The following is a 27,225-nucleotide window of genomic DNA, read 5'->3' as shown; positions in this document are numbered from 1 at the left end:
AATCTGGGCCCAACTGGAGTAAGGAGAGTACTGTATAGTTAAAGCGAACATAGTTTATTCTTGCACCTATCAACCAATTTTATTCAACTTGGGAATGGCCTCTCGTACAGAAAGGGTTTTATTAATGCTATATCTAACCCTGTCAGTTAGATAAGTCTGTCCTAAGCCAAGTAAAATCGTCGAAGATGGCAAGAATAAAATGAACGAGACATCCCCGGGCTCAGTGGGTTAAGGGGAATGAAGATTATTCTTTAAGGGAGACGAGAGGAAGAAAAAATGTGCACCTACCTTCAGGTTTCTTATCGACAGGTTCGGTTTTAAGATGGGACGTTGTGGGTTGACTGACGATGATTGACGGCTTTGTTGACGCTGCCTGGGGCGCTGATGATGATGCCAGTGCGGGTTGAGGTGTCGATGATGGTAGATGGGGCTCAGATGTGGGTGGGAGGGGCGGCGGTGGGGTCATGACTGTGGGGGTTGTGGTGGTGGTGGAGGTAGGGGCAGAGGTTGAGGAGGGGATGGAGGACATGGTCAGTGTGATGGGTGGGGGAGGGGGTGGGGGCAGCTGTGATGTGGGTGGGGTGGGTGTGGTGTCGGCATAATGCTGTTTTTTGGGTGGGATAACCACTGTGACAGGTGGGGGAGACCGAAGCTTACGCCTCAACCGGTCCTCCTCAACCACCCGCACCTCTCCCGGTTCCTCCTTTACCTGTGGATATAGGGCACTGTTACCATATCATACAGTGGGGATCACAGGACTGTCAGGCAGAGACTTCTTGACTTCCTTGGAACTGTTGCACACTTTTCCTAACCTCCCATCTGCTCATCTGGTTTGCTTCATCTGACAGAACAGGGCAATTCTCACCAGCTGGATAACAAGTGGTGGCTGCTGGATTATTCAACAGCCATTAGCTATGAGTCTCTGTGAATTCTTTCCCATTTTTGAAAGTGATTTACTGAAAAGGGTTAGGGATCTCTGTCATTTCAAAATAAACTGATTACTGTTACCTGAATGTAAAATGACACACATACACACACACACACACACATATGCACACAACTGTTTCACATACACCCCATCTCTTCCCTACATGCTGTCCCTTCTCAACTTGTCCTAAGCCATCATGGGAAGGTTTCCTGGCAGTAACCCAAATTGTCTGTTAAAAAACCACATACTCTACTCCTCATTTCATATTCATACCTTCCATCTACTTTCACAAAAAGATCCATTATTTCCAGTTTTCTAACTCACTCACTCACTCTCTCTCTCTTGTGTGTACTAACCTTGGTATGTGGTCTGGTGATAAACCTTGCATGCAGTGTTGCAGCCAGTCCCTCCACAGGTCCGTCCTCCCCCAGCCCTGCCCCCGCCCCACCCCCAGATCCCGTCCCAGACCCCGACCCTGCTTGCTGAGGGGCCGGAAGGGTGGGGCGAGGCTGGGGCTTGGGGGGATCCTGGGCGGAGGTAGGTGGTGGGGTGGCACCTGCCGAGGCAGGGGCTGGGGCCGGGGCAGGGCACTTGTTGTACATAGACACCAGCCGGGCCTCCAGCCCATCTCGTCCTGGGGAGGGCACCGGAGGCGGCATGTGAGGCTTCTCCTCATAGGGGGGCCCCCGTGGGGACCTGGCCCGGGGGTACATGAGCCCCTCCACAGCTTGGGCAGGGTCGGTGCTGCCAGGACGAGGCACAGGGGAGTACACCACCCTCATGGCAGGGGATTGCTGCCGCCCTGCCTCACCCTCCCCGGTGGCCCCCACCCCCTTGCCATAACACTCCTCGACAATCCTGGCGATGCGGGAGCTGGGACGGGGTGAGGCATTGGGGCGGGGAGAGGCGTTGGGGCGGGGTGAGGCAGTGGGACGTGGGGAGGCAGTTAGACGTGGCGGTGGTGGGGGTGGGGCGGATGCGGCGATGGTCATATCAACTGCAGCATTGATGATGGACTGAGGCGAGATCTCCAGCGTGCGTTCCACCTCACCGCTGATCAGCTCACCCACACTGCGCCCACCCTGCCCCGCCCCGGCCCCGCTCCGCCCACCCTCCATGGCAAGCTTCTCCTGGGAGAGGTGGCGGCGCAGGGCAAGCTTGGCCGGGGACACCTGGGTGTAGTCCGGCTGACCCCCCACCCCCTGTCCCGCCCCTGGCCCCGCCCCAGTCACCAAACCTCGCACCTCCCCTCGCCTGTCTCGCCGGGGCATCTCCGGCCTCAGGGGCAAGCTGGGGGCAGTGTACGAAGGGATGGTTGGGGCAGCAGGTGTGGGTCGGGGTGGGGCTGCCAGGGCCGGGGGTTTATCCTCGTTGAGCACGTTGGTGATGATCAGTTTGAGTCGGTCCTCGAAGTCGTTCACACGTGGCGGCTGTTGTGCACGCACCAGTGAGAATGTGCGTGGCACTGGAGCCTTGTCCGACCCCGACCCTACCCGTCCCGGGGCTGCCTTGGCATCTGGAGGTTGGGGTGGAGGCTCGACTTTGGGCAGAGTTGGGGCAACAGCCGGGGCAGCAGCTGGGGCGGTGTAGCGTTGCGTAAGCACCACCACCCGACCCCCAGGCCCCGTGCCTGCCCCAGCACCAATGTCCTGCAGCACAGGTGGGGCCGGGGCCGGAGCTGGGGGTGGGTTGTGGGGTCGCGGCACCTCCATCATAACCCCACCCCGCCCCGCCCCGGCCCCCTGGGTGTCCTGCACCCGCACCTCTGTGCCGGTGGGCAGGGCAGGGATACGCCCTGCCTCAATTTGCCTGCCGGTCTCCAAGATCTTCTGTGCCAGGATCTCCGGGTTCTTCTCCTCAATCTTGCCAACGTCCGGGATGCTCGGCCACTCCTGGTTGCGGGATCTGTGTCGGGTCTTCCCTGGGACGGGGTGGTGACGACCAGGGCTCTTCTCCTGGCCTCGCGCCCCAGCTGCCCCAGTACCCGGTACCGCCGGAGGTGCCCCACGAGCCCCCTCAGTCTCAAGGCTGGTCACCTCACTCTCCAGTCGAGACACCTGTGAGTGCAGCTTCTTGCGCTGGGTCAGGGTCTGGGAGATCTCACGGAGGATGAACTCCTGGGTCAACTGTGAACCCTCCACACTCTGTGAAAACATACACCACCACCACCACCATCAAAACAAGGAAAGAGAAACCGAGAAAAAACAAAAGCTATCAACCAATATAAAACCATCATCAGTATAACCATCATCATTGTTGACATCATCATCATCATCAACAAAAATCAAGAAAAACAAAGCTCAAAAAGGAGAACCTCAACAGCTATCCAATCATTATTATTATTATTATTAACATTATAATCATTTATCTCACATGATTATTATTAACATTATCACCATCATCATCAACATTAAACATGTCATTTCCACTGTTATCATCATCATCAACATTAATCACATCACTGTCATCAACATCATCATCAATATTAAACACACCAGTCATCATCATCATTATCATCATCATCATCACAATTACCCTGACCTCTTTTCTCTTCTAAGGATGGGGTGAGGCAGGGTGTAGAAAAGCAAAAAAGGAGAACTATCATCATCATCATCATCATAATCACCACTACCATCACCATAAGAGCTCTATCTATATATCTATCTATCTATTGCCAGACGCCTAAATCCCACAGGGGGTGGTCATAAACAAATCGCCTCCACGTCGCCCTGTCCCCAGCCATTTCACTGCCCTGCTCCCAGTTCACACCCCCTCTCTCATATACCTCTCCACTCCATCCCTCCATCTCATCCTTGGCCTCCCTCTCATTCTCTCCGCCTCCAACTTACTCTCATACACTCTCCTCATCAGTCTCTCATCACCAGAGCTGCCCTGTTCTATTGATGCCACCACATGAAGGCACCTCTGCTCTCCACCATGCCAACCACAGTGAGGGTTTCCAGGAGCACTTCACACCAACTCACCCCATTGACGAGTCCATTACGTCGGTATTTGTTGAGGATGTCGTGTTGCCGCAGACGCACCAATCGCTCCTGTTCCTCCTCTGCCGAAGTCACTTGTTGCTGTAGTGATGATACGTTGGCCTGTAGCTCCTTGTGGCGCCATACGATCTCCTGAGCACAGATTTGCGAGTTGTAAAGATATTCTAGACTATATTTCTGTCTCTCACTTACTCTATGTCCCTTAAAGTCTTTATATCCTCCTCTAGACAATCTTTCCATCTCTCACTTTCTCCTTCCTTTTCCCTTATTCTTCTATCTCCAATATACTCTCCACCCTTGCCCTCTCTGCCAAAATCACCTGATATTTTGGCAACACCATTCTGAGCTACTGTACAGCTCCTTGTGGTGTCATACAAACTCCTGTGATGGATACTGCAGCTTTTCTTATGTATTTCTAAATCACTATCTCATTCATCTTCACTCATATGTCTGCCCACTCTCTCCTTCCTCCATCCAACTCACTCTTCCCACTCTCTCTTTCACCCTTAATTTAAAGCCCTTCTCTCCCTCCCTACCTAACTCTCTCATTTACAATCAGTTAGTCTCTCTCTCTCTCTCAATTAGTCTCTCCCTCCCCCTCTAATTCTTTCCTTTACCCTCAATTAGTCTCTCTCTCTCTCTCTCTCTCCCCTTTACCTTCAATTAGTCTCTCTCCCTCCCTCCCTTACTCTTTCTTTCATCCTCAACTTCTCTCCCTCTCTCTTTTTCTCCCTCCCTCTCTCTCTCTCTCTCTCTCTCTCTCTCTCTCTCTCTCTCTCCCCCTCTTTCTCTCTCTCTTACCTTGGCGCGATTCAGCAGGTCTTCAGGATTTGCCGCCGTCATGCCTAGTTCAGAAATCCTGGACCTCAGCAAAGCCACCGAGTCATCAATCAGCACCTTAATCTGACGTTCCAGCTGCGCCGCTCGGGATTTCAGTGACTTGTTCTTCTCCTGTGAGGGGTAAATTAAGCTGGTTCAATACAGTTACGGGTAGATGACTAGCCACCTTCTCCTGCTGGAACCTAAATTTGCCAAACCAACAAGGAGCACCTTAATTTGACACTGTAGCTGGGCCACTCTGGATTTAAGTGACTTATTTTTCACTTGTGGTGCAGAAGTTAGATGGGTCTAATTTTAAGTGACTGTTTCAAATCTAATCTAGTGCTGCCATGCTGCTTCCTCTTAGGGCATCACCATACCAGGGTTGGCCATGGCACAGGTGATATTTTCTATGAACTGGAAGCTTAATCAAATGCCAAAACCTGCTAATTACTTCCCAACAGTTGGTGGAAGCTGTTGGGAAACAAAAAAGGGATCTATGATGTGTATGAATGTACTAGCTTTAGGGGTATAAGTCTGTTGAGTGTTGTAGGTAAAGTGTATGGTAGAGTGTTAATTATGAGAGTTAGAGAGGGTACAGAGGGAGTGATTAGTGATGAGCAGTGTGGCTTCAGGAGAGGAAGGGGATGCGTTGATCAGGTGTTTGCTGTGAGACAAGTGTGTGAAAAGTATTTAGCGAAAGGCAAGGATGTGTTTTGGGCATTTATGGATTTAGAGAAAGCGTATGATAGAATTGATAGGGAGGCTTTGTGGACTGTTTTAAGATTGTATGGACTTGATGGTAGGTTGCTAAAAGGGGTGAAAAGTTTTTATGTAAATAGTGGAGCGTGTGTAAGAGTGGGAAATTCTGTGAGTGATTGGTTTCCCGTGAGAGTGGGGCTGCGACAGGGATGTGTGATGTCGCCTTGGTTGTTTAATATTTACATGGATGGTGTTGTAAGGGAGGTGAATGCAAGAGTTTTAGGTGGTCTGAGTCTGGTAAATGTTGATGGAGGAGAGTGGAATCTGAAGCAGCTGCTGTTTGCAGATGATACTGCACTGGTGACTGATTCAGAGGAGAGATTGAGACAGTTGGTAGAGGAGTTTGGAAGGGTGTGTGAAAGGAGGAAATTGAAAGTAAATGAGAATAAGAGTAAAGTGATGAAGTGTACGAGGTTGATAGATGGTAGGGGGATGAATATAGTTTTGAATGGTGAGATGCTTGAGGAGGTAGATTGTTTTAAATATCTAGGGTCACATGTTGCTGTGGATGGAAGAATAGATGCAGAAGTGAAGTTTAGAATAAATGAAGTAGGAAAGGTGCTGGGAGGAATGAAAAAAGTGTTTAAATGTCGTTCGCTTAGAATGGATGTAAAGAGAAGGCTGTATGAGGGTGTTGTGGTACCGACTGCGTTATATGGGGCTGAAACATGGAATATGGGTGTAGCAGAGAGGAAAAGTTTGAATGTAATGGAGATGAGATGTCTGAGGAGGTATGTGTGAGTGACGCGTATGGATCGAGTGCGAAATGATGAAGTGCGAAGGAGAACTGGAGTTGTTCGGGAGATGGCTGGTAGAGTTGAGCAGAGGGTGTTGCAATGGTTTGGGCATATGGAGAGAATGGATAATGAGCGATTGGTGAAAAAGATAACTAGATCTGATGTGAGAGGTGTAAGACTGAGAGGAAGACCACGAATAGGATGGATGGACAGTGTGAAGAGAGCGCTGGATGCGAGAGGGATGTCCGTTGAGCAAGGAAGAGTGGCTGTGCGTGACAGAAATAAATGGAGAGAAATTGTGAATGAATAAGTGATGACGCAGCCCTGAGGGGATATTCTCCCGCATTTGGTCTGATCAGCTAGTCAGGTCAGGTGCGGGTAAGGGGATGGGTCTGTTATGATGTGGCGGGGGTAAACCAGTTCAGCTGTCGGGCCCTGCTGTGGATGTCACTGCTTGCATTGCGCAGTTGACCTTTGTGCGGTGTGATGCGGTGAGGATCTGTCCGTTCTCCCCTTTGGGGCTAAGATGCGAATGAATGTGTTTGAATGGATGAGTAAATGGAGAGTGAGTCGTCCTGTCTCGGCTACCTCCCTTTCCTTGGGGGAAGCAGCCTAGGTATATAGATAGATAGATAGATGATGTGTAATAAGATTTGTAACAAAGTGAGTCTTGGCCGGAAGTCTGACTTTATAACTTGTGGCTATTTTGTGCCTGAAGATGAAAATTATATGCCTGGTTACCAAGCCTGTAGCCACACTTCACCCTAATGGTGGTATCTCCCAGGGGTCCATGGTAGCCAACCATCGAATTCCTAAAAAGGTAATACAGTAACTCCTCATTTTTCAACGCATTTTACTTCAACGCCTCGTGTTTCGCGCAAGAAAAGTTTCTGAGTTATCTCACATTTTGCTAGTTTCCCTACATTTCGCTGCTCCCAGCCGGCAGCCCAAACTCAGCAGATGATGCGTACCGACGCTCAGTCTAGGCTCTATCCATTTTTCTATGCAACAGTTTTCCATGATCTTTAAACAGCAGGTCCGGCAAGGCAGTAGACACACGTGTTTGTTACTGTTTACGATAGTAACAAATGATCTTCAGCCGTGTTGTGAATACACAGCAGGTCCAGCGGGGCAGTAGACACACGTCATTTTGTTATTGTTTACGATCGTAACGTACCGTATGTACGATCTTCAGCCTTGTTATGATATTATTTCTTAACGAGGAATCGTTACATGTTTCTCATAACACTATTTATGTTTGTTTTGATAGACAAATACATGAAATGGATGTAAAATAAAGCTTATCGATATTTAACCCACCGTGTGCCAGCTATTTTTAGCCCTATTGGTCACCTCTGTGCCAGCCAATTTTTGACCTTTTTTTATTAGCTAAAATGATAGATTTTGATGTGAAAACAACAAATTTCACCATTAAAATGCTCACCGAAGCTTGGAAATGGGTTTTGTTGAGTCCTGCATACTCGTATTCAGGTATATCTGCTCTCTCACGTAAGAAAGCCGTTTTCTATGTAGAGCATACTCAGGTATTTATGCTGGGAAGGTACAGCAATGTTCAGTACACTTTTCTGATTACCTAATACTTCAGCATCTATCACAATTTGCACGTCTTTCTCACTGTGAATGCATTATCTTACACTTACTTCAAGATAGGTACAACCTGACTTCATTATGTACAGTCCTGGCACTTACAAGAAGGTATTTACAACTTGACTTCACAATATAGTCCTTACACTTACAACCTTCACTATGTACAGCACTGGGTGAGACACACAGGCAGGGTGAGGCATAGCGAGTGTGAGGGGGGAAGCGAGTGAGTGTATGGCCTTGACAGCCTGGGGGATGGTAGAGGAACAGTTACCATACATGCCTGCCAATTTTTACCTGCGAATCTTGAAAAATGTGGTCTTGGTAATTTTTTTTTTTTTTACCGTTTTAAAACGGCACTGGCACTGGCTATGGAATTATGTCAGACTGTTTTAAAACGGCACTGGCATGCGGCGGGTTAAGGAAGGAAAAAATAATAACCGTCCCACGACCGAGATGGTAGACTCAGCCCACCAATTTTTTATTCTATTTGACTATTATTACAGCCTCTCTTCCTTGTAGCAGTGAGTAAAATAATGTTGTTGTAATTTCTCCCTTCCTTTTAGTGACAAAGAGGACTCATAAAATGACTGTGGTTTAATGGACAGACTCTGATGTCGAAAATTTAAAAATCTGGTGAAAAGTGGCAGTTTTTTCTTGGTTAGTGACATCGGGAGTCACGCAAGAAACTACAGACCTGAGACCCTCACTTCCCACATGATAAAGATATTCGAGAAGATACTAAGGGACAAGATCATTATGTATTTGGAGAGCAGTGATCTCCTGACAAATGCTCAGCATGGGAACCAGCCAATCCACCCTCAACACACTTTCACTTGCCACTCAAGCCAGTCTTCACTTTGTTTTTGGTAAGGATTTTTGGTGTTGCAGCTCTTTATAACAGTTTTAATGTCTTTTCAGGTACACGTTTATTGTGTTATGATGTTTTAGCACTAGTAAACACTCTTCATTTAATTTTGGGTAGGGCTTGTTTTGTGTTATAGTACTTTCTGTTGGTGTTAAAGTGCTTTCTGATAGGGTAGGTATGTGTCCCACCGGACTGCTCCTCAGTTTTTTCCATTGATTCTTAACTTCACACTTCGATGTTTCACGTTTCGCGCAATTTTGGCGGAACATCCAAACAGCAAAAAATGAGGAGTTACTGTATTTGTCTTTCTACTATACAAAGCTGACACATCACAGCCACAGTTAAACTAATACATCATCGCCATCATCACCACAGTTAAACCAATAAATCCTCCTTACCATCATCATCACCAGTTAAACCAATAAATCCTCATCATCATTACCACAATTAAACCAATAAATCATCACCACCACAATTAAACCAATAAATCATCATCGTCACCACTGACAAATCATCCTTCTCCTCATCAATCAAATACTCCCCATGCCCCACATAAACAGGAGCACAGGGGCCCCGAGGCTAAACTAATGTCCCGATATTTAATGCAATGGTGACTGACCTCATTGGGCCAAGTGGCAGTATGCATGCAATAAACACTAACCACCCCTCACAGGGAACCCACACAGGCTCCACCCAGTCTGAGTGTCTAACCTACAAACCACCAAACACCGGTTCTAACCCATCTTCTTGGCATTAATCTCCGTCCTGACATAATCATGGTACTCTGGCATTGTGAAGGAGTATAGGAGGCTTCAAAACTGCTGCTGGAAGAGGTCTCTCTCTCTCTTTCCCTCCCTCTCTCTATCCTTTTTCCTCTCTCTCTATTCATTTTCCTTCCTCTCTTTACATTTCCCCTCCCTTTCTCTATCCTTTTTCCTCCAATTCTTTCCCCTCTCTCTCTATCCTTCTTTATCACCTCCCCCTTCTCTCCCTCTCGCTTCTTCTCTCTTCCTGTCTCAAAACCCACCTTCTCAGCATCAATCTCCCTGTTGACATAATCACGGTACTCGGGATTCTTGAATGAGTCGAGGAGGTTGAGGAACTGCTGGCGGAACACATCGAGCAGCACCTCCAGGGCGTATGGAGTGTTAGAGGGCGGGATGGGCAGCTCCTCATGCCGCAGCACCCCACCAACACAGGAAGAGGCAGTGAACAGTGAGAGTTTTTGGTCCACACAGCCTGGAGCAGGGTCTTTGTATGTGGGCACACCTTTGCCTGGAAAAAGATGATAACGAGGATTACAGTCTCTCTCTATCATTATTCATATTACCTTACATCTCTCAACTATCATTATCCATGCTCCTACCACCATTATCAGCTTTATTCTGCTATCATCATCATCATCATCCTATCCCAATCTCTCTCTCTCTATTTCTCTCCCCCCCGGCACACTCACCATCAGAGGTAGTACTCAGCAGGGTCTGTGTGTGCAGAAGGTCCAATCCGTTGATCTTAATGGGCTTCTTGTTGTGTCGGTTGTGTCGCTTTCCACCACGTCTACTGCTACTCAGTGCCGAACGACGCGATGGTCTTGGCTGCACAAGGATAAAGGAAAGTAAGTTATGCTCCTTACAGAACTCAGGCAAAATAATCATCACCATCACTACTATTACTTTTATTACTACTATCAACAACCATTATCACCACCATCATCGCCATGACTACTTTTAACCATCATTAACACTCTCATCAGCACCACATCATCATTCTCACCATCATCATCAGTGTCAATATGGCAGCACCAGTTTCAAATCCTGCTGCCAGCAGCTCAGCTCAGGTCCAGCCTTTTTGGGCTGGTGGGCAAAATAAGTACAGTACCTGTGGTAACACCTGGGGCAGGGAATTGTAGTACAAAGACAGTGCAATACCATACAGTACACTATACACAGACAGACAGTGAAAACAGACAGACAGACACAAGACAGTGAGGCAGACAAAGAGACAGACAGATGGACAGAGAGTCAGAGAGACATAAAACAGTGAGGCAGACTGACAAACAAACAGACAGTGAAAAACAAAGAGAAAGAGACAGACAGACACAAAGACGAAGAAGAAGACATGAGACAGACAGCAAGACAGATGAACAGACAGTGCAGACAGAAACTGACAGACAGTGAGGCAGACAATGATAGACAGATGGACAATGAAGAAGAGAAAGAGAGAGAGAGACAAATAGTGAGGGACAGTTGGACACAGACAGACAGATGGACAGACAGACTCACAGCAGCTGGTGGGTCTGGGTCATCTACAATGGCGGGTTTGGCAGCAGCGGCGCGCCTCTGGGTGCTGCGTCGCGACCCCAGGTGTCGAACCCTGTGACCCGAGCCCAGATCCGACCCGCTGCGGACACGCTGGAGGTGGCTGGATTTGAGGCTGGACCGTGCGTTGACGTTGACATTCTCGTCATTCTCGTCGGCGGAGGAGCGGCAGGAGTTCTTGGGAGTGGTCTTTGTGGAGGACGATGACGAGTGGTTGTTGGAGGAGTGCACGGTGGAACACCAGTCGTTCCAGGCCCGCCGGGTGGTGGGGCCAATGACTGGGTCCTCCACCAGCTCCCGGTTGTGTTCGGTGGAGGAGGAGTGGTTGGAGGACGTCTCAGAGGAATTGGTGGTGTTTTTGTTGTTGTGGGCGTCACGGCGACCACCACGACGGCCAACAACCGCCACTGTGCCATCTTCATCCTATGACGAAGGCAGGCAGGTGAGGGCAGAGGGAGTGGAGAGAGGAGGATTGAAAGAAAGGGAGAAAAGACAACACAGGAGAAAGAAAAAAGTGGTGAGAGAGGGAGAGGGAGAGGAGAGGAGAGGAGAGGAGAGGAGGAGGAGGTAAGAAAAAAAAAACAAGAGGGAGAGAAGTGTCTGTTAGTTGTGATATTTCTGGAACTGGCTCACTTAACACTAAACCACACACCAGAATAAAAATAAAAATAAATACAATAAAAGTACAACAACAAAAAAACACCCTCACAGAATCACTGTACAATATACATGGTGGCATTGATGTAACTGGCCGGCTTAACTGACTGGTTATACAAACATCCTTCACCCACTTCCCTATCCCCTGAAAGGAGGATGGTGCACTGCAGAAGGGCAACCCAAGCCTGCAATCCACCAGGTTAATGTTTCAGATGAACATAGGGCCACGATAACAAAAACAATACTCTTTTTCTTTTTCATTATCATCATCATCATTATCATCATCAATGTCCTCACCACTGTCATAATCATCATCGTCAACAAGGCTGTCATTCTTGTCATCATCAACATCGTCATCATAATCATCAGTGTCATCATCATCATCCTTTTCAACACCTTGCTCCCTCTTGGTAACCCTCCGACAGAGGGCGGCCATGACAGAAGCACGTCCAGGCTACCTTATCCTTAAACACCTCTCTCTCTCTCTCTCTCTCTCAAACATGCCTCTTCCTCTTCCTACTCTTTCATCAAAGTATTGCTCCACTCTCTTCTTCCATATTCTTGTCAATCTATTCTATCTATCTATTGCCAGACTCCTTGCCTCTCTCTCTCTCTCTCTCTCTCTCTCTCTCTCTCTCTAACATGCCTCTTCCTCTTCCTACTCTTCCATCACAGTATTGTTCAACTCTTTTCTTCCATACTCTTGCTACTCTGCTCTACCTATCTACTGCCAGACACCTTGGTCCCATGAGGGGAAGACACAAACTGCTTTCACGCTGCTCTGCCATTTGGCTGCCCTCCCTCCAACTCACACACCCCTCCCTCATATATCTCTCCACCCCATCCCTCCATCTCATCTCTGGTCTCCCCCTCCTCCTCTCTCCCTCCACCTCACTCATATACACTCTTCTAGTCAGTCTCTCATTCTCCACCCTCTTCACATGGCCAAACCATTCAACACTTTCAATCACATGTAAATCAACACCACAACGCTTCTTTACCCTCCCATAATCCAGTATTTGATACTTTAGCCTTATTCTTCTTGAGAATTTTCATATTCTGTATTCTGCTGCCAGAAATTTGTAAATAAGATACATAGTTGGTTTGCTTTCATCTGAAGGAACTGGACCACACAACCTGAATACCAACATGACTGCATAAAATTCAAAGAACTTTAGTTGATGCAGAAATGAGTCTCCCTGGTTACTAGTCAAATCAACCCTCCAATCAGACTACAATGGACCATTAACTGAGCTTAAATGGTGTTACACCAACCTAAATACCATCTGACTGCATACAATTAAAAAAGGCCTTAGCTATGACATAAGTATGAGGCTCCTTGGTTACTAGTCAAATCAATCCTCCAATCTTACTACACTGGATCAATAACTGAGTTAAAAGGGCGTTACATATCTCCACCAGGTAAAAACAAACTGGCTACACTGCTCTAAACATTTACACAACACAATTTACACCAACGGACACACACCACACAAGTCCACATTTTTATGGGTCTATTAACCTTCCAAAGCACCTCTCCTTACTATACCCTTTTTACTCTAACATAACCTAAAATTGCAATCCCTCCATTTTGAATGCTGAGGTGTCACTATAGATTAAAATTAGAACATAATGCTAGTCACAAAGTAGTGCTATAGAATGGATGTAAGGTCATGGCATTGTGAATTACATGCCACAAGCTATAAAAACTAAAAAATCTGGGTCAAATTATGTGAAAGAACTATTTTTTTTCTCCATATGGCATGGCATTATTTTCTTCTATATAATTCACATGTTATCATATCAATAACATGCAAGGTATTAGGAAATTTTCCTGTTGCTGCTGCTTAACCCCAGTCTGTCTGGCTGAGCAGACCCACTGACCACACTAAGCAGCTGCTCTTGTAGGGTGTCCTACAGGTTCAGTGCAATACACACATTGTGAAGGGATCTGGCATCCCTTTGTGGCCTCACCAGTCTTCCCTACAGTAAGGAGCAGGGAAACATACGGAGGTCTGGCTCCTGGAAGGACACTGCAGCTGCTAAACTTGGAGTGCACAGTGCCACCATGTGTAGGCTCCTCGTCAGCACCAAACGATTATATTCAGCTTTGGAAAGACTTCTTGTGGCAAGTAAAACATTAAGGAAGAAGTGCTAGGCAGCCTCTTAAACTCACAAAAATGTGGCCACAACTCTCAATAAATGACACTCTCAGAACTCATCACAAAAGTACCTTCATGATATGCACTGTTACTGGACTGGGATGCCTTCACATGGTGGCACCAATACAACCAGGTGGCTCCCAGTTATACTGAAGTCCCTCAACTCCCTCCCTGTCCCCCAAAAGAAGGATGATGAACTGCAGGAAAAGGATAACTTCAGCCTGCAGATCCATCGCCTGGTTACATCAGTGCCACGGCATGAAGGTATCCCTCTCCAGCATCCCATAAATCCTACTTCAGGAAATCGATCATCCCACAAAGGAGCACCATATAAACAAAATTTTCATAAACATCTTACCAATAACGCCACAATTCACTAAACTGTATGAAACATCTAAAAAGCAAACAAGAAAAAAAAAATAAATAAATAAAAACTAGAAAGCACTCATAGAGCGCATACCTCTGCCAATGCTAACAAAAAGTATCCAGATCCAGATCCATGGATATAGGATCTGGATTCAGATCCACCACAAAATTAAATCAATTCTTTCCTGGTCCATGGCCCACCTTTCCACAAAATTTCAAATTCATTCAGAACTTCTGAGGCTATAGTGTGGGATACTCCAGCTATGGATCCACCCCAAAATTGAATCATTTCTTCCTTGGCCCATGGCCCACCTTTCAACAACATTTAATCAAAATCCATTCATAACTTTTTAAGTAAGACAGACAAACAAACAAACAAACCAATGCCGGCAAAAAGATAACTTCCTTGGCGAAGGCAATACATTATAAATAAACAACTGGCATCACACGCTGCAAAGGTGGCTGATGGTGGCAACCATCATCCACTCACTTGATGTAGTGCTGCTTACTACTTCCTTCACCTTTATCATATTTTTCTATGCCCACCCTCTTCTCTTCCTGTTTCTCCCATCCTTCCTGTCATTTTCTATTACTCTTCTTAACCCACTTCAAGCGGTTCTATATGGAACGACAGGCTAACCAGTTTCCTGAAAACATTTATAAAAATGGGTGGTAACCATATAACCAGATCAAAGGGTGATGTGCAGCTAACTATGGTGCCCCTGTTAACTGGGGTGGGTGGGGGTGGGGGGAGAATGGAAATGCTGGGCAGACGCCATGAGGCGCTCAGCCACAGTGCTCATCTCCTTAACTTAGGCCTTTGAACCTGTAGCAGGTTTACATCCAATATCCTGAGATACACGGCAACTGCATCATCCAGATTACCACAGTTGCCTCCCCTTGGTGTTACCCTAAGTATTCATTTTACCCACCAACCCACAAAGGGTGGATGGACACCCGAGTCGTGTGATGCCAGCTGCCCTCACCAGGATTCCAACCCAGGCACTAACAGGCCAGCAGCTTTGCAGTCAGCAAATCTGGGTGGAGAGACACATGTGGCATCCACCCAGGAATCAATATGAGCTAACAAAACATTCTAATATGAAATGCATCACTAAGCCCTACCAGAAAACACTGCACAAAACAACCCATCACAAACCCCAGTACAGAAAACATTCCACAAACAAGTAATGACTCACGCAATTACCAACATAACATTAAAATAAAGCAAGCAAAGAATTAAAACAAACTAAATTACAAAATCACATAACAGACAAAACAGCATCACATACTCAAATTCTGCAAACACATACAAAAAAATAAAACTGCATACATACAGTAGAAAAAAAAAAATCCATCACAAAACTATACAACCATTTCAAAAAAACAAAACAGCATAAAAAATAAAAAAATGACACAAACGCTACAACAAAAACTAAATTACACCACAAACAACACTAGAGATCCATTCAAAAAATATCACATGCTCTGATGGGAAAAATACTTAAAAAACAAACACAAACAAAGACCACTACAATATTTTTTAAAAAAAGGAGCCTCACAAACTCCATAATCAAGGTGCATGATAAAAACAAACTCCACAATTAAGGTGCATGACAGAATAAAGAATAAACAAAAATGGAAACAAACAAAGGTGCATCACAAACACAACTACAAAAACCATTCCAAAAAATAAACAAGCATCATACTCCATACAGGAAAAAAATAATTATTATAATAATACTAATCCTCTCTTCCTTCCTTCCTCTTCTGTCTTTCATTCATTCATTCCTCTTCCTTCTGCCTACAGGTGACTCTACACTCCCTCTTCTGTCTTTGTTTCCTTCATTCTTTCCTCTTCCTTCTGCCAATGGTTGACTCTATACTAAGTGACAAGCCAAATGGTTTCCTGTACACCAGGAAACCACTTACTACGCTGAGTGGTAACCATACAACCAATTATGGTGCCTGGTGGTTTAGTGGGTAATTAAGGCATTCCAATCGGACTGAACCTCTGTAGGTTTATATCCAAGGGATGGTTGGGGTTTATTGCTCATGTTATGCCACTCAGGGATGAATGAGGCTGGTCGCTCTCATTATAAATGCCAGGACCACCTTGCCTAACCACAGGTTCCTTCGCTTCTCATGGGGCAACATACAATTGAAGGATGGATGGAAAGATAATAATAATAATAATAATAATAACAACATTATTATTATTATACTAATAATGACTAAAGATGCAAACACACACTACGACAAGAACAAAATCATATCACAAACACTACTAAACAACCATCACCCTCAGAGAAGAACCATCACACAAACCCCACTTGGAAAGGCATCAGACAAAAAAAAACAACACAAATGCTAGGACAAAAACACTACTACTACTTCACAAACCCCATTACAAACACCATTCCAAGAAGACACACAAAAGGCTATTACAAACTCCATGAGGAGAAAATAAGGCTAAAAAAACACAAGCTCACACAAACACTACAACAAAGGCCTATGCTCTCTTTTGGCTAAGGAGACTCCCCAAACACCTCTTCCTTACCAATTTATTTACACACACAGGATATTTTTATTACAGTAAGACCTCCCTAAGCTGGACTTCCATAGGTTGGAAACTCCCTTCAGTTGGATGCAATTTAGACTTGTGCTGCCTTCTCATCATACTCTTTTCCTCCTTAATCCTCTCGTTACCAATCGACACAGGCTGCATCCAACTGCAAGCAAGTACTGTACCTGGGACATAGTACTGGACGTCCAAGGCCACACACTTAGATCCCCTCGTCACTATGCTATTCCAGCGCACTCGATAGTTCATAAACAATTTATCCTCACACCCTTATTTTTGCTTCGATAATCATAATTTGTTTTCAACGTAATCCTGAATAAATGTACAGTACTTGCTTATGGTGGTGTAAAAAAGGTCAGCCGAATGTAAATTATGCCTTAATTTATTTTTTTTTACTTCAGTATTTTTGTTTTTTTCTCACAAATATAATTTTTATGGTAAATGTTACTGAGAAAAGTCACAGGGAATTTATTTGGCAACATTTTGATGTATAAAGAATTACTGCAGGGGAGGCAGTGGCTCAGTCGGTAGAGAGGCGGCTTGCAATCCTACCGGACCCAGGTTCAAATCCCCACTGGGGCAGGGACCAGTTTAAGGATTTGAATTTAATGAAATCAGACTTTATTGGTCTACCAGAAGACCTGCCAACATGTCGTAAAAATACCCCCGCTAATACCAATACACCAGTCCTGTATGAGACAGCCCTAGCATGTATTCAATATGGATGGTGGGTGTTAGCGCAGACGTGGTGACATGTAGAGAGGTGTATGGGATGTAGGAGGACTACTGGGCCTGGAGAGCAGGCTGTGAAGCCTATGCCCAGTGTCGGACACACACACACACAAAAAGAGCCAATTTCATACAGTGCGAAAGGAAATTATCTTACGCTCGAGCACGGCTCGTAGCACACTGGCTGGGGCAGTGGGGAGATGCTGGGTGCAGAGAGGGTTGAGCACAGCGGAGGGATACACAGGGACACAAGTAGTGCTTTGTTCTCATTCCATAACCAAATAAGAACCGAGTCCATTTCGTTCGACGTAACTAGCTTTAAACGGTAATGAGGGGTTGAAATGTGCGCAGATGCAGCCTGCATCAAATGGTAACGAGTGCATGAAATTTGCACCACACCCATATACACCAAAGGGATAATATGTAACCATTTCTTAACATCATATCATATAGTTTATCATGGGGAAAAATTTAAATCTTCCCAAACTAGCTGCCTGGAAGAGGTCTAAGTGCCTTTTTTCAACAGATTTTATTAAAGAATAAACATTCTAATTCCTCCTAGAGATGTGGGGGTCACAGAGAAGTCAGGTCTGCAGACATGTCAGACCAGCTTAGGCCCCAATTAGTCTGACTTACAGGGGTCTTACTGAATCCTGTATGCTATTATATATCAATGTTAATCCCTTCAGTCTGATAGCATATTAATTCTATATTTTTTTTCTATTTCCCAAAGTTTTTATTCAACTCTGGAAAGGCCACTTTAAGTGAAGAGGTTAAGGAAAGCTGAATCTCACCCCTCCAGTCTGAAAAAAGTAGCTTATACTACATTACTGAACTGAGGGGTCAAAGATATCAACTGCATGTGCCACAGAAGTAAGGTGTAATATACATGAATAAATCACTATAGAAGAGGTATTAAGTGATCTCCAAAGCCATACAGAAAACAAGCCAAACACCGCCTGACGTTTACTCACCATCTTCTCCTCTCCGTTCTTTGCCGACTGCAAGGAACAAACAACAACAAAATAAAACAGTGCAAATCCAGCAACAATGGGAAGAGGGTGCGGGTGGTGGGGGGGGGGGTTACAAGAGGGAGGGAGGGATTGTTAGTGGAGGGAAGGGAAGGAAATGGGGGAGAGAAGGGAGAGTGGTGGAAGGGATGTTGGGAAGGAGGAAAGGAGGGGAGAGGGTAGGGAGTGGTTGTTAGGAGGAAGTGGGGATATTAGGAAAGGGAGGAGAAGGTGTTAGGAAATGGGGTAAGGGATGTTAAGAGTGTGATGAGTACAGAAGAAAGAAGCAGGGGTGTTAGGGAAGCAGAGAGGGGTGTTAAAGGAGGGAGGAGAAAGTGTTAGGAGGAGGGAGAGGGGTGTCTGGAGAGGGAAGGAGGTGGTATTTCGAGAGGGAGGGAGAAGGGAATGTCATGAGGGAGGGAGAAGGGAATGTCATGAGGGAGGAGGCGATGTATGGAGGGAGGAGGAGGCAGAGGTGAGTGAATGAGTGAGTGGGTGAGTGAGTGAGGTGGTGTTCGGAAAGGGAAGGAAGAGGAGGGGTTGTTATGGGAATGGGAAGGAGTGTCAGAAGGGGGCAGGGATGTCAGAAAGGGGAGGGGATGTTAGGCTGGGGAAGGAATGAGATAGGGGTATGTTAGGAGGGGGAGAGAGGGATGGAGGAGACAGAGAGAGAGGTGTCAAGAAGGGAATAAGGAGGGATGGGAATAGATCTTACGTTAAAGTGAAGTACAAATGAAAACCTTTGCATCACTATGCTGACTAATTCACCCACCAAACTTCAGAAAATCATTCACGAGAGCTGACAAGATACAAGTAACTTCACATTAAAAAAAACCATCACCATCCTGACCTCTCTTCCCATTTAAGGACAGGGTGAGGTGGGGCGCAGACTGCAAGAAGACACCTAACAAAAAGAGAACACAAATAACAAAGTAAAAATACACGTAGAGTACAAGCACTCCTCACTTAATATTTTGGCCGTATAAATCATCCCTCAACTCCCTGCTTTCCACACAGAGGCTGGTGGACTGCAAGATGGGAGGTGCTTCAGCCTGTAGTCCACTGGGTTCACATTCTGATGAGTCTGGGGATGCTGCTGCTGCTGCTGCTTCTACTACTACTTTTACTACTACTGTACTACTATTACTACTATAGTTCCAACTACCACTACATTTCTAATAACAATACTTCTATTACTACTACTCCAACTACACTGCCTACTCATACAGCTTTGACCTACTCAGTCCAATTGTGAAGTGGGGCCTGGCTGTGATTAATACATGTTTTGAACCTGTATGACGTACGGCCATGAAAGAAAAGCTTTAATTCTTGTGTGGAGTATTTTACTGGGCATGAGGCTGATGCTTCTATGTCCCCCTCAATCCTACCTAGACCATTATTTTTAGTGGGAATATGAGTTGGTGATGATGATGACAAAGATGATGATAACGACTCCAAAACCGGCTTTCACTTAATCATCAATATGTGAAATATTTTCTCTCATGCTGAAGCAGGGGGTAGGTAGGGAGGGAGGAAGGAGAGGAAATAGGAGTGGGGAAGGAAGGGAAATTGGAGATAGGGAGGAATGGAAATGGGAGAGAGGAAGGGAGGGGAGGAAACGAGTGGAGATGGAAGGAAAATTGGAGAGGGGGAGGAATGGAAATGGGAGAGAGGAAGGGGGGGAGAGGAAACAGGAGTGGGGAAGGAAGTGAAATTGGAGACGGGGAGAAAAGGAAATGGGAGAGAGGAAGGGAGGAGAGGAAATGGGAGAGTGGAAGGAAGAAGAGGAAATAGGAGGGAGGAAGAGGGGACAGAAAATGGGGGGGGGAGGGAAGGAGTTACAAAGAGGGATCACCGTCATCATTACTATTTATGGTATTATACAGGGTGGTCTGCAAATATCACACCTCTAGGAGCTCACCCAACAGTATTGTATGTATTGCAAAGATGGCTCAGCCTGCTGGTGTGGGCATGGCAGTGGGAGTAGGATATGAATAAATGATGCAGGGTAGTCACTGATAACACTAACTGAGCCGTCCCCACAACACACAAAAACTGTCTGGTGAAGCGGAAGAGGAGAGCTACAGATGAACCACCCTGTACATCATGACCATAACCACCTAACGACTTGCTCTCTTAATGCTTCACTACGATCATATTTCGTTTATTTTTATTCACATTTTTACACTCCCTTCCAATTGTTTTAATTAGCATGGGACACTTTCTTACTGAAGAAGTTGGATAAGCCCTTCACTATAAAAGATCCTTCCTATACTGACAAACTCTCTGGTGGTTGCAGGAATGAAACACAAAGGGTGATATTTTGGTGTGGTTAAGTTACTCAACACCTCTTCCTTACCTATCTATTTCTGATTCTGGTCCGTTACTATATTCTTGTGTGTAATGCAATCTATGTCAATACTGACGAGACATAAGAAGCAAACCAGGGGATGTTAATGAGTAGTTTTAAAAATAAATCATTAAGAGATGTTAGGGATCTTCCTTAACCTATGAGAATACAGGCCTTACAGTGGCATTCTAGTACAGTGCGGTTAGGAAGCTTACAAACACTCTTCCTAAGCAGTTTATTTTGCTTATTACACCTTACTAAGCTCTTCTGTGTTATACCAGTCCTTTGAATTCTGTCATACTCTACATAAATAACACACAACAATATCAGCCAAATATATCCCAAATAAATCAGCCAGGAAGAGGTGTTAGGGAGCTTCCTTGACCAATGCACTATGGGCCTTAATGTCATGGTGGTGAAGGAGGCAACTGAAGGCAAACCTCACCATACCAGACTGCTGGGCACAACACTCAGCCTAACAATACACTAGTGTTTTATGTTGCTGTTACTGTTGTGGCCCCTGGTTTGTATGATACTTTATATATATATATATATATATATATATATATATATATATATATATATATATGTTAGGAAGAAGGAACCAAAGGCCATAAGCCCGCAATAACTGTTCCTTCCAAGAAAAAAACAATATACAAGAGAGAGCCAAATTCAAGATCTGATCATTTTGAGATGCCTGGACACACTGCCTTTGAAACTCTGGAGATCATAGCTAGCAGAAATACAGATAGAGAGAGTTCCAGAGTTGACATGAACCCAGTGGACTGCATACTTAACTTGCCCCTCTCCTGCAGTTCAATATTCTCCTTTGGGGGATACGGAGGGAGTTGAGGACTGTTTTTATACAGCAGGTGGGCAGTGGAGCAACCTGGCTGTATTGGTGCCTTCATATGAAGGCATCCCTTGCTAGCACCCAGACTCACTCACTTTACTCTTGCTACTTCCTGATGACTTTATCTGGTTTAGATAAGACTTAGTGAACCGGATATATTCTTAATTAACCCTTTCACAACTGGAGAATGGGGAGGGCTTTCAGATGGAGCCATCAAAGTAACCAGGTGGCTCTGCTGCCGGTAATACAAACATCCTCTACTCCCTCCTTATCCCCCCAACAGAAGGAAGGTGGGCTGCAGGAGAAGAGCAACATCAGGCTGCTAAATTATGACACACTGCAGATGACAATGGACTTAATTTATCTAGACTGGGCCAAGCCTCATAAATAAAAGACTCAAGTTAAAAAGATCCTAAGCAAAGTCTGATCTAGCAAGGTTTTACCAGATATCTACACTGTTAGTTGTAAGTTAACCATACACAGCTGGCAAGAAAAGGGTAAAGGAAGGGAGGGAAAAAGGGATGCAGGAAGGGAGGAGACAAGGAAAGGTTTGAAAAGAGTGAGAAAAAGTGATGATGGTGGGAGGGGGGGAGGGGAAAAAGGAAGAGGGAGTGACAGGCAAATGGAAGACTGGAAGGAAAAAAAATAATGAAACAGAATGGGTTGAGGTAGGGAAGGAATTGAGAAAAGGATGATGAGGGGAGGGAAACAAGGGGTTGATGGAGGGATGGAAAGGGCATGAAGTGCTGAGGGAGGGAGGGAGGAAGAGAGGGAGGATTAGGGAGAGGGAGGGAAAGGGATGCACAAGGGATAGGGGCAGGGGTAATGCAGGGGGTGATGGTATTAACATGGGTGAGTCTGCTGTTACTCGGAGGAATTTCACTGTCAAACAAACCAACACTTGTATCCACAGCCCCTCCACCCTACACACTCACACGCTGCCCACACCAGTCACGTGTTGGCACCAAATGCTTGGCAAGGTCATGTGTTGGTAAGGATGATGTTGACAAGGCCACGTCTTGGTGACGCCACATGTTGCCAGGCTGGTGTGTTGGCAAGGTCACATGTTGGCAAGATCACAGCTTTGTGAGGTCATGTGTCATCAAGGCCATATCTTGGCATGGTCGTGTGCTGGCAAGGTCGCATGCTGGCAAGGTCACGTGTTGGCAAAGTCATGTGCCGGCTAGGCCATTTGTTGTTGTCAATGGTGGGCATATGATCTGCTCACTTGAACAGACTTACCACAATAAATTTTCTTGTTCCTTGGATGCCATGCAGCATCCTCAATGTATTTTTTTGCTTAACTGTTATATGGAAGCTTTATTTGCATCAAAATGAAAAATATTCACCATAGATGTTGTGTATTGAGTGCTACGAAAATCTGTACCGTGATGGCAGCTGGTATACCAAGCCACTTGCCAACTCTCACATGAAGCCAACCCATCAGCCAAAAGGGGAATGAGAATGTACTGGCTGACCAGTATTCTACACCAAGCTAGAGGTTCTGTAAACTGAACATGCTGTGTTGTTGTTTTGGGCGTGTGAATGTCAATATGTGCTGTATGGTGTTGTTACGGCACCAAGCTCATCTGGATGTGAACTCTGTGGACTGTATGTTGAAGCTGCCCTTCTCCTATAGTCCAAAATCCAACTATAACATTGTTCAGCCAGTAACTGATATGTAAAAGCTATTTTCACATGATACTGTATGTATCTGTTGAAAACATGATTTATGCTAATGCTGTAATATGAAAATTACTACTGTCAATATTTTGAACCTCCCTGTAGGCCAAACCTCTAAGTGATTAATTGGATCCCTGGCCTGATGCAGGAGAGGGTGCCTTCCTAGAGTGACACTGGATATAGCCTGGTGGCTTTACTGCCTAGCTATACAAAAATCCCTCGACTCCCACTCTCTCCCCCAAAAGCAGGATGGTGGACCGCAGGAAGAAGGCAACATTGCAGTCCACTGGGTTCACATTCAGATGAGCCTGGGACCACATCATCAACAGCAGAAGAATGTGGTTTCTGAGTGTATTACAGGGGATGATTACTATACATGGGGCCAAAATTAACCCACAAGAGGGCAGGCTGCTTCACCCATACTAACAGCCTAAGTACAATATAACCCTAATATCTTCCAGCCATTTAACGAGGATTTATGAGGTATTTTGTGCAGCCGTTTTTATTCGGCTCCATCGCATACCTCAATGGCAGAAGATAATGCTATGGCTTGACATCCTTTTTCCCATCAAATCTAATCTAGTGTAATGACAAAAGTACAGTGTGGTTTTATCAAGTCTGTGGTCTATTGATTGGATGTAGGTCATATGTAATTCTAATATGGAAAGCACTTAAGTATGGCTATATCAGGTCTACAGTCTGATATCCAGGGCAACCCATATACAATGCTCCAATTCAGCTCTGGCTGGTGATTTTTTGGTGTTGTGGGGATAGTTCAGTTGGTGATTTGTGTATACCTTGCATAATTTTTTCACATCCTACATCTATTCAGTGTCTCCCCTACATAATTTACTCATTTTCTACTACTACTCAGTGTCTACCCTGCACCATTTATTCACTTCCTACTACCACTGAATGTCTACCCTGCATCATTTATTTTTCCTACTACCAATCAATGTCTACCCTACATCATATATTCATTTCCTACTTCCACTCAATGTCTACCCTGCATCACTTATCTATTTCCTACTTCCAGTACCATCTCAAGGACCACACCAGCAGACTAAACCATCCCCACAACACATAAGACACTGCCAGGTGAGTTTCTAGTGAAGTGCTATATATGGACAATCCTGTGTAGTAATGTGTCACGTGCGATTTGGTCAGGTCAGCATCTATCAAGTCCTATACCTTGAATCCAAGCGCTGTCCTCTTTAGTTTACTTTTACTGCTAACAAAGTACTTTACTAAGCTAAGGAAAGGCTCCTCATATGAAGGGGTTTACTTTTATATTTATTTTTATTGGGGCAGATGGTGGCAAGCATCATCCACTCCCTTGATGTAGTGCTGCCTACTTCTTGCTTCACCTTTATCATTCCTTTTCTGCATCTGCCCTCCTGTTTTCCTGTTTCTCCCATCTTTCCTGAAACTTTTTAGTACTCTTCTATCCTTTTCAGGTGGCTTTACATTGACTGAAAGCCAGAAAACCATTTACAATGCTGGGTGGTAACCATATAACCAACCCATACAAGTCCAATACGTGTCAACAAGTGGGTTGGCAGAGGGTTAGTGCCCCTCCCTGTAAAACAACTCAAAGACAAATGGCCACCCCTTACAGGATTATGGCATCTGGCTGTAAACAGATTTATTTCTGTGTCCAATTCTGGGCACAAGCTTTATGAGTCCATTCCCTGAGGCCCAGCAGCCCTTTTACATACCACACACCTCCAGTCTGAAGTCTCTGCTTTGCTGATTAAAACTGGCAGAAAATGGATATAAAATGAAGACATCCCTGGGATCAACAGGTTAACCCACCAATGACTTTTATCTTATTCATGTCACCTGATGATTTTATTCAGCTCACTGATACAGAAAGACCTTTCAGTTGGACCAACTGTGGGCTTAACCTTGTCAGACTTAAATGAACATCTGACTTATCTGTGTCTATGACCATCCCATCCCTATATGGAATTCAAACTTTTTGCTATTCAAAAATGTTTAAAAGAAAAAAAAAAAAAGTAAAACCTCTCCTAGACATCCATTTCAGTAAGATTTATATTTTTCCTTACAGAATGGTTACATACTATGAAAATTAAAAGAAAAAAAGGGAAAAAATATAGGCAGAAGCCAGCCAAAACTGCATCCGACTTACTGTATGTCATTACACTGGAGGCATCAGCTACACCTTCAATAAACCTCTTCAATACAAAGCCTTTCCTTGGAATCACAGCCTGTACTGGGTGACCTATATAAAATGCTCCACTAGAAATTCCCCCAGTGGTATCTTATGTGTAGTGGGGATGGCGCAGTCTGCTGGTGCGGGTGGGTGTTGCAGTCCGAGTAGCAAATAAATAACTGATGCAGGATAGATACTGATAATGATGAATGGACCATACCCACAACACACAAGAAACTGTCTGGCTTAGTGGAAGAGGAGCATACATGGGTCACCTGTATAATGCCTTGTGGCAGTAATAATAAACTAAAGACGATGTGTGTGTGTGTGTGTGTGTGTGTGTGTGTTTTGTCTGCCACACGTGACTGGGCGTTTGGCCAGCTGCGCTTTAAAAACAGAAACGGAGAAAGAGCCTCACACGTCCCTCGCTTGCTTCCAAACACCGGACGGAATTTTGGGTCCCTCTCACGGCTGTTTTTATTTTCATTTTTTTATAGTATACATGGCTCAAAAATCAAAACCATGAATACCATAAAATTACCATAAACTATTTTTTCATGGTCAGTACTCTACAATTTTTCATAGTATTAGTGCCAAAAATTACTCCAACAATTTTCTTAGCAATCATTAGTATCGGAACTTAGGTGTCATTAGAAACCAAATCATTACCATCATTACCAACAATCATAAATCATCAAGACGTTATTATGTGAACACCATACTACACTACTCTCAGGGCAGTATTCCAGTGGGCCATAGGAGGCTCCCTTAACACCTCTTTATTGTTAAAAAAAGACAGTAGGTGTGACTATGCCTCTCAGTATTTTGGTCATTAATGGAACACCTGCAACTGTTTGATGTGGTTAGCCTGCATTCCACATTACAGACTGCAGTTAGCAATGATACAGAAATGTCAGACACATTCTATCATCCACAGATGTTTTAAAAATTATCACTGAAAATTCAGAGCTTGTCCAGCCCTTAGTGCTCTCAGTTTTAACCCCGTGGACCAGGAACTCCCTTTCATTTTATTCTTGCCATCTCCTGACCATTTTAATTCATTTTAGGATACTCTCTTCCAACTAATGGGGTTTGCTACAGGTCAACCTCGTTTTAAGTCCAACCATTGTATATAAGTTGGGGGGTGGGCATCAAAACAGCAGGGGACAGGGTGACATGGTGGCAATTTGTCTGTGGCCATCCCTTATGGGATTAAGGCATCTGGCTATAAACAGACAGATGGAACATTTTACTATCCTGTGTCCTTTGTACAATCCCCAGTTTTGCTTACATGACTAATGCAATGCCCCGTGTAACGACATGATCTGTTATACGATCCTTGATTTAATTTACACGCTGTGGTCCCTATGTCTGATATACAATTGTTATCCATATGGTTTTTCATGAACATATCCCAAGCAAACATTGAGGCTGACCTGTATATCCTTAATAAACCCCTTCAGTGCAGGAGGCATTTTCCAAGATGACTAAAATTGTCTGATGACAACAATAACAACCTAAAATGTACAACAATGGACATAATGATCCACTGTATCATGATGAATAGCAAGACAGTGAATAATGACTTCTGAATTTTACTGAGGCAAGTTTCAGAG

At 44.9% G+C, this 27,225-nt stretch overlaps 1 protein-coding gene across 1 annotated transcript in view; it reads right to left on the bottom strand.

Moving 5' to 3' along the window:
• The window catches only part of gpp (DOT1 like histone lysine methyltransferase grappa), a 126,998-nt gene that overhangs the window by 31,453 nt on the left and 68,320 nt on the right, over positions 1 to 27,225 (bottom strand). The window contains exons 10-18 of the mRNA XM_080273090.1: positions 11,004 to 11,462; positions 10,178 to 10,316; positions 9,749 to 9,996; positions 4,732 to 4,881; positions 3,913 to 4,062; positions 1,908 to 3,072; positions 1,285 to 1,826; positions 573 to 709; positions 289 to 479 (exon numbers count right to left, since the gene is read on the bottom strand). Coding sequence (XP_080129216.1) covers positions 289 to 479; positions 573 to 709; positions 1,285 to 1,826; positions 1,908 to 3,072; positions 3,913 to 4,062; positions 4,732 to 4,881; positions 9,749 to 9,996; positions 10,178 to 10,316; positions 11,004 to 11,462 — 3,181 coding nt within the window. The remainder of the gene's footprint in view (positions 1 to 288; positions 480 to 572; positions 710 to 1,284; positions 1,827 to 1,907; positions 3,073 to 3,912; positions 4,063 to 4,731; positions 4,882 to 9,748; positions 9,997 to 10,177; positions 10,317 to 11,003; positions 11,463 to 27,225) is intronic.

This window comes from Coenobita brevimanus, chromosome 53 (assembly GCF_032717465.1).
Source record: "Coenobita brevimanus isolate Jiangsu-jjx chromosome 53, ASM3271746v2, whole genome shotgun sequence".
Lineage (NCBI taxonomy): Eukaryota > Metazoa > Arthropoda > Malacostraca > Decapoda > Coenobitidae > Coenobita > Coenobita brevimanus.
Note: the sequence above shows the minus strand (reverse complement) of the source record. Positions and strands in the feature narration are given on the sequence as shown.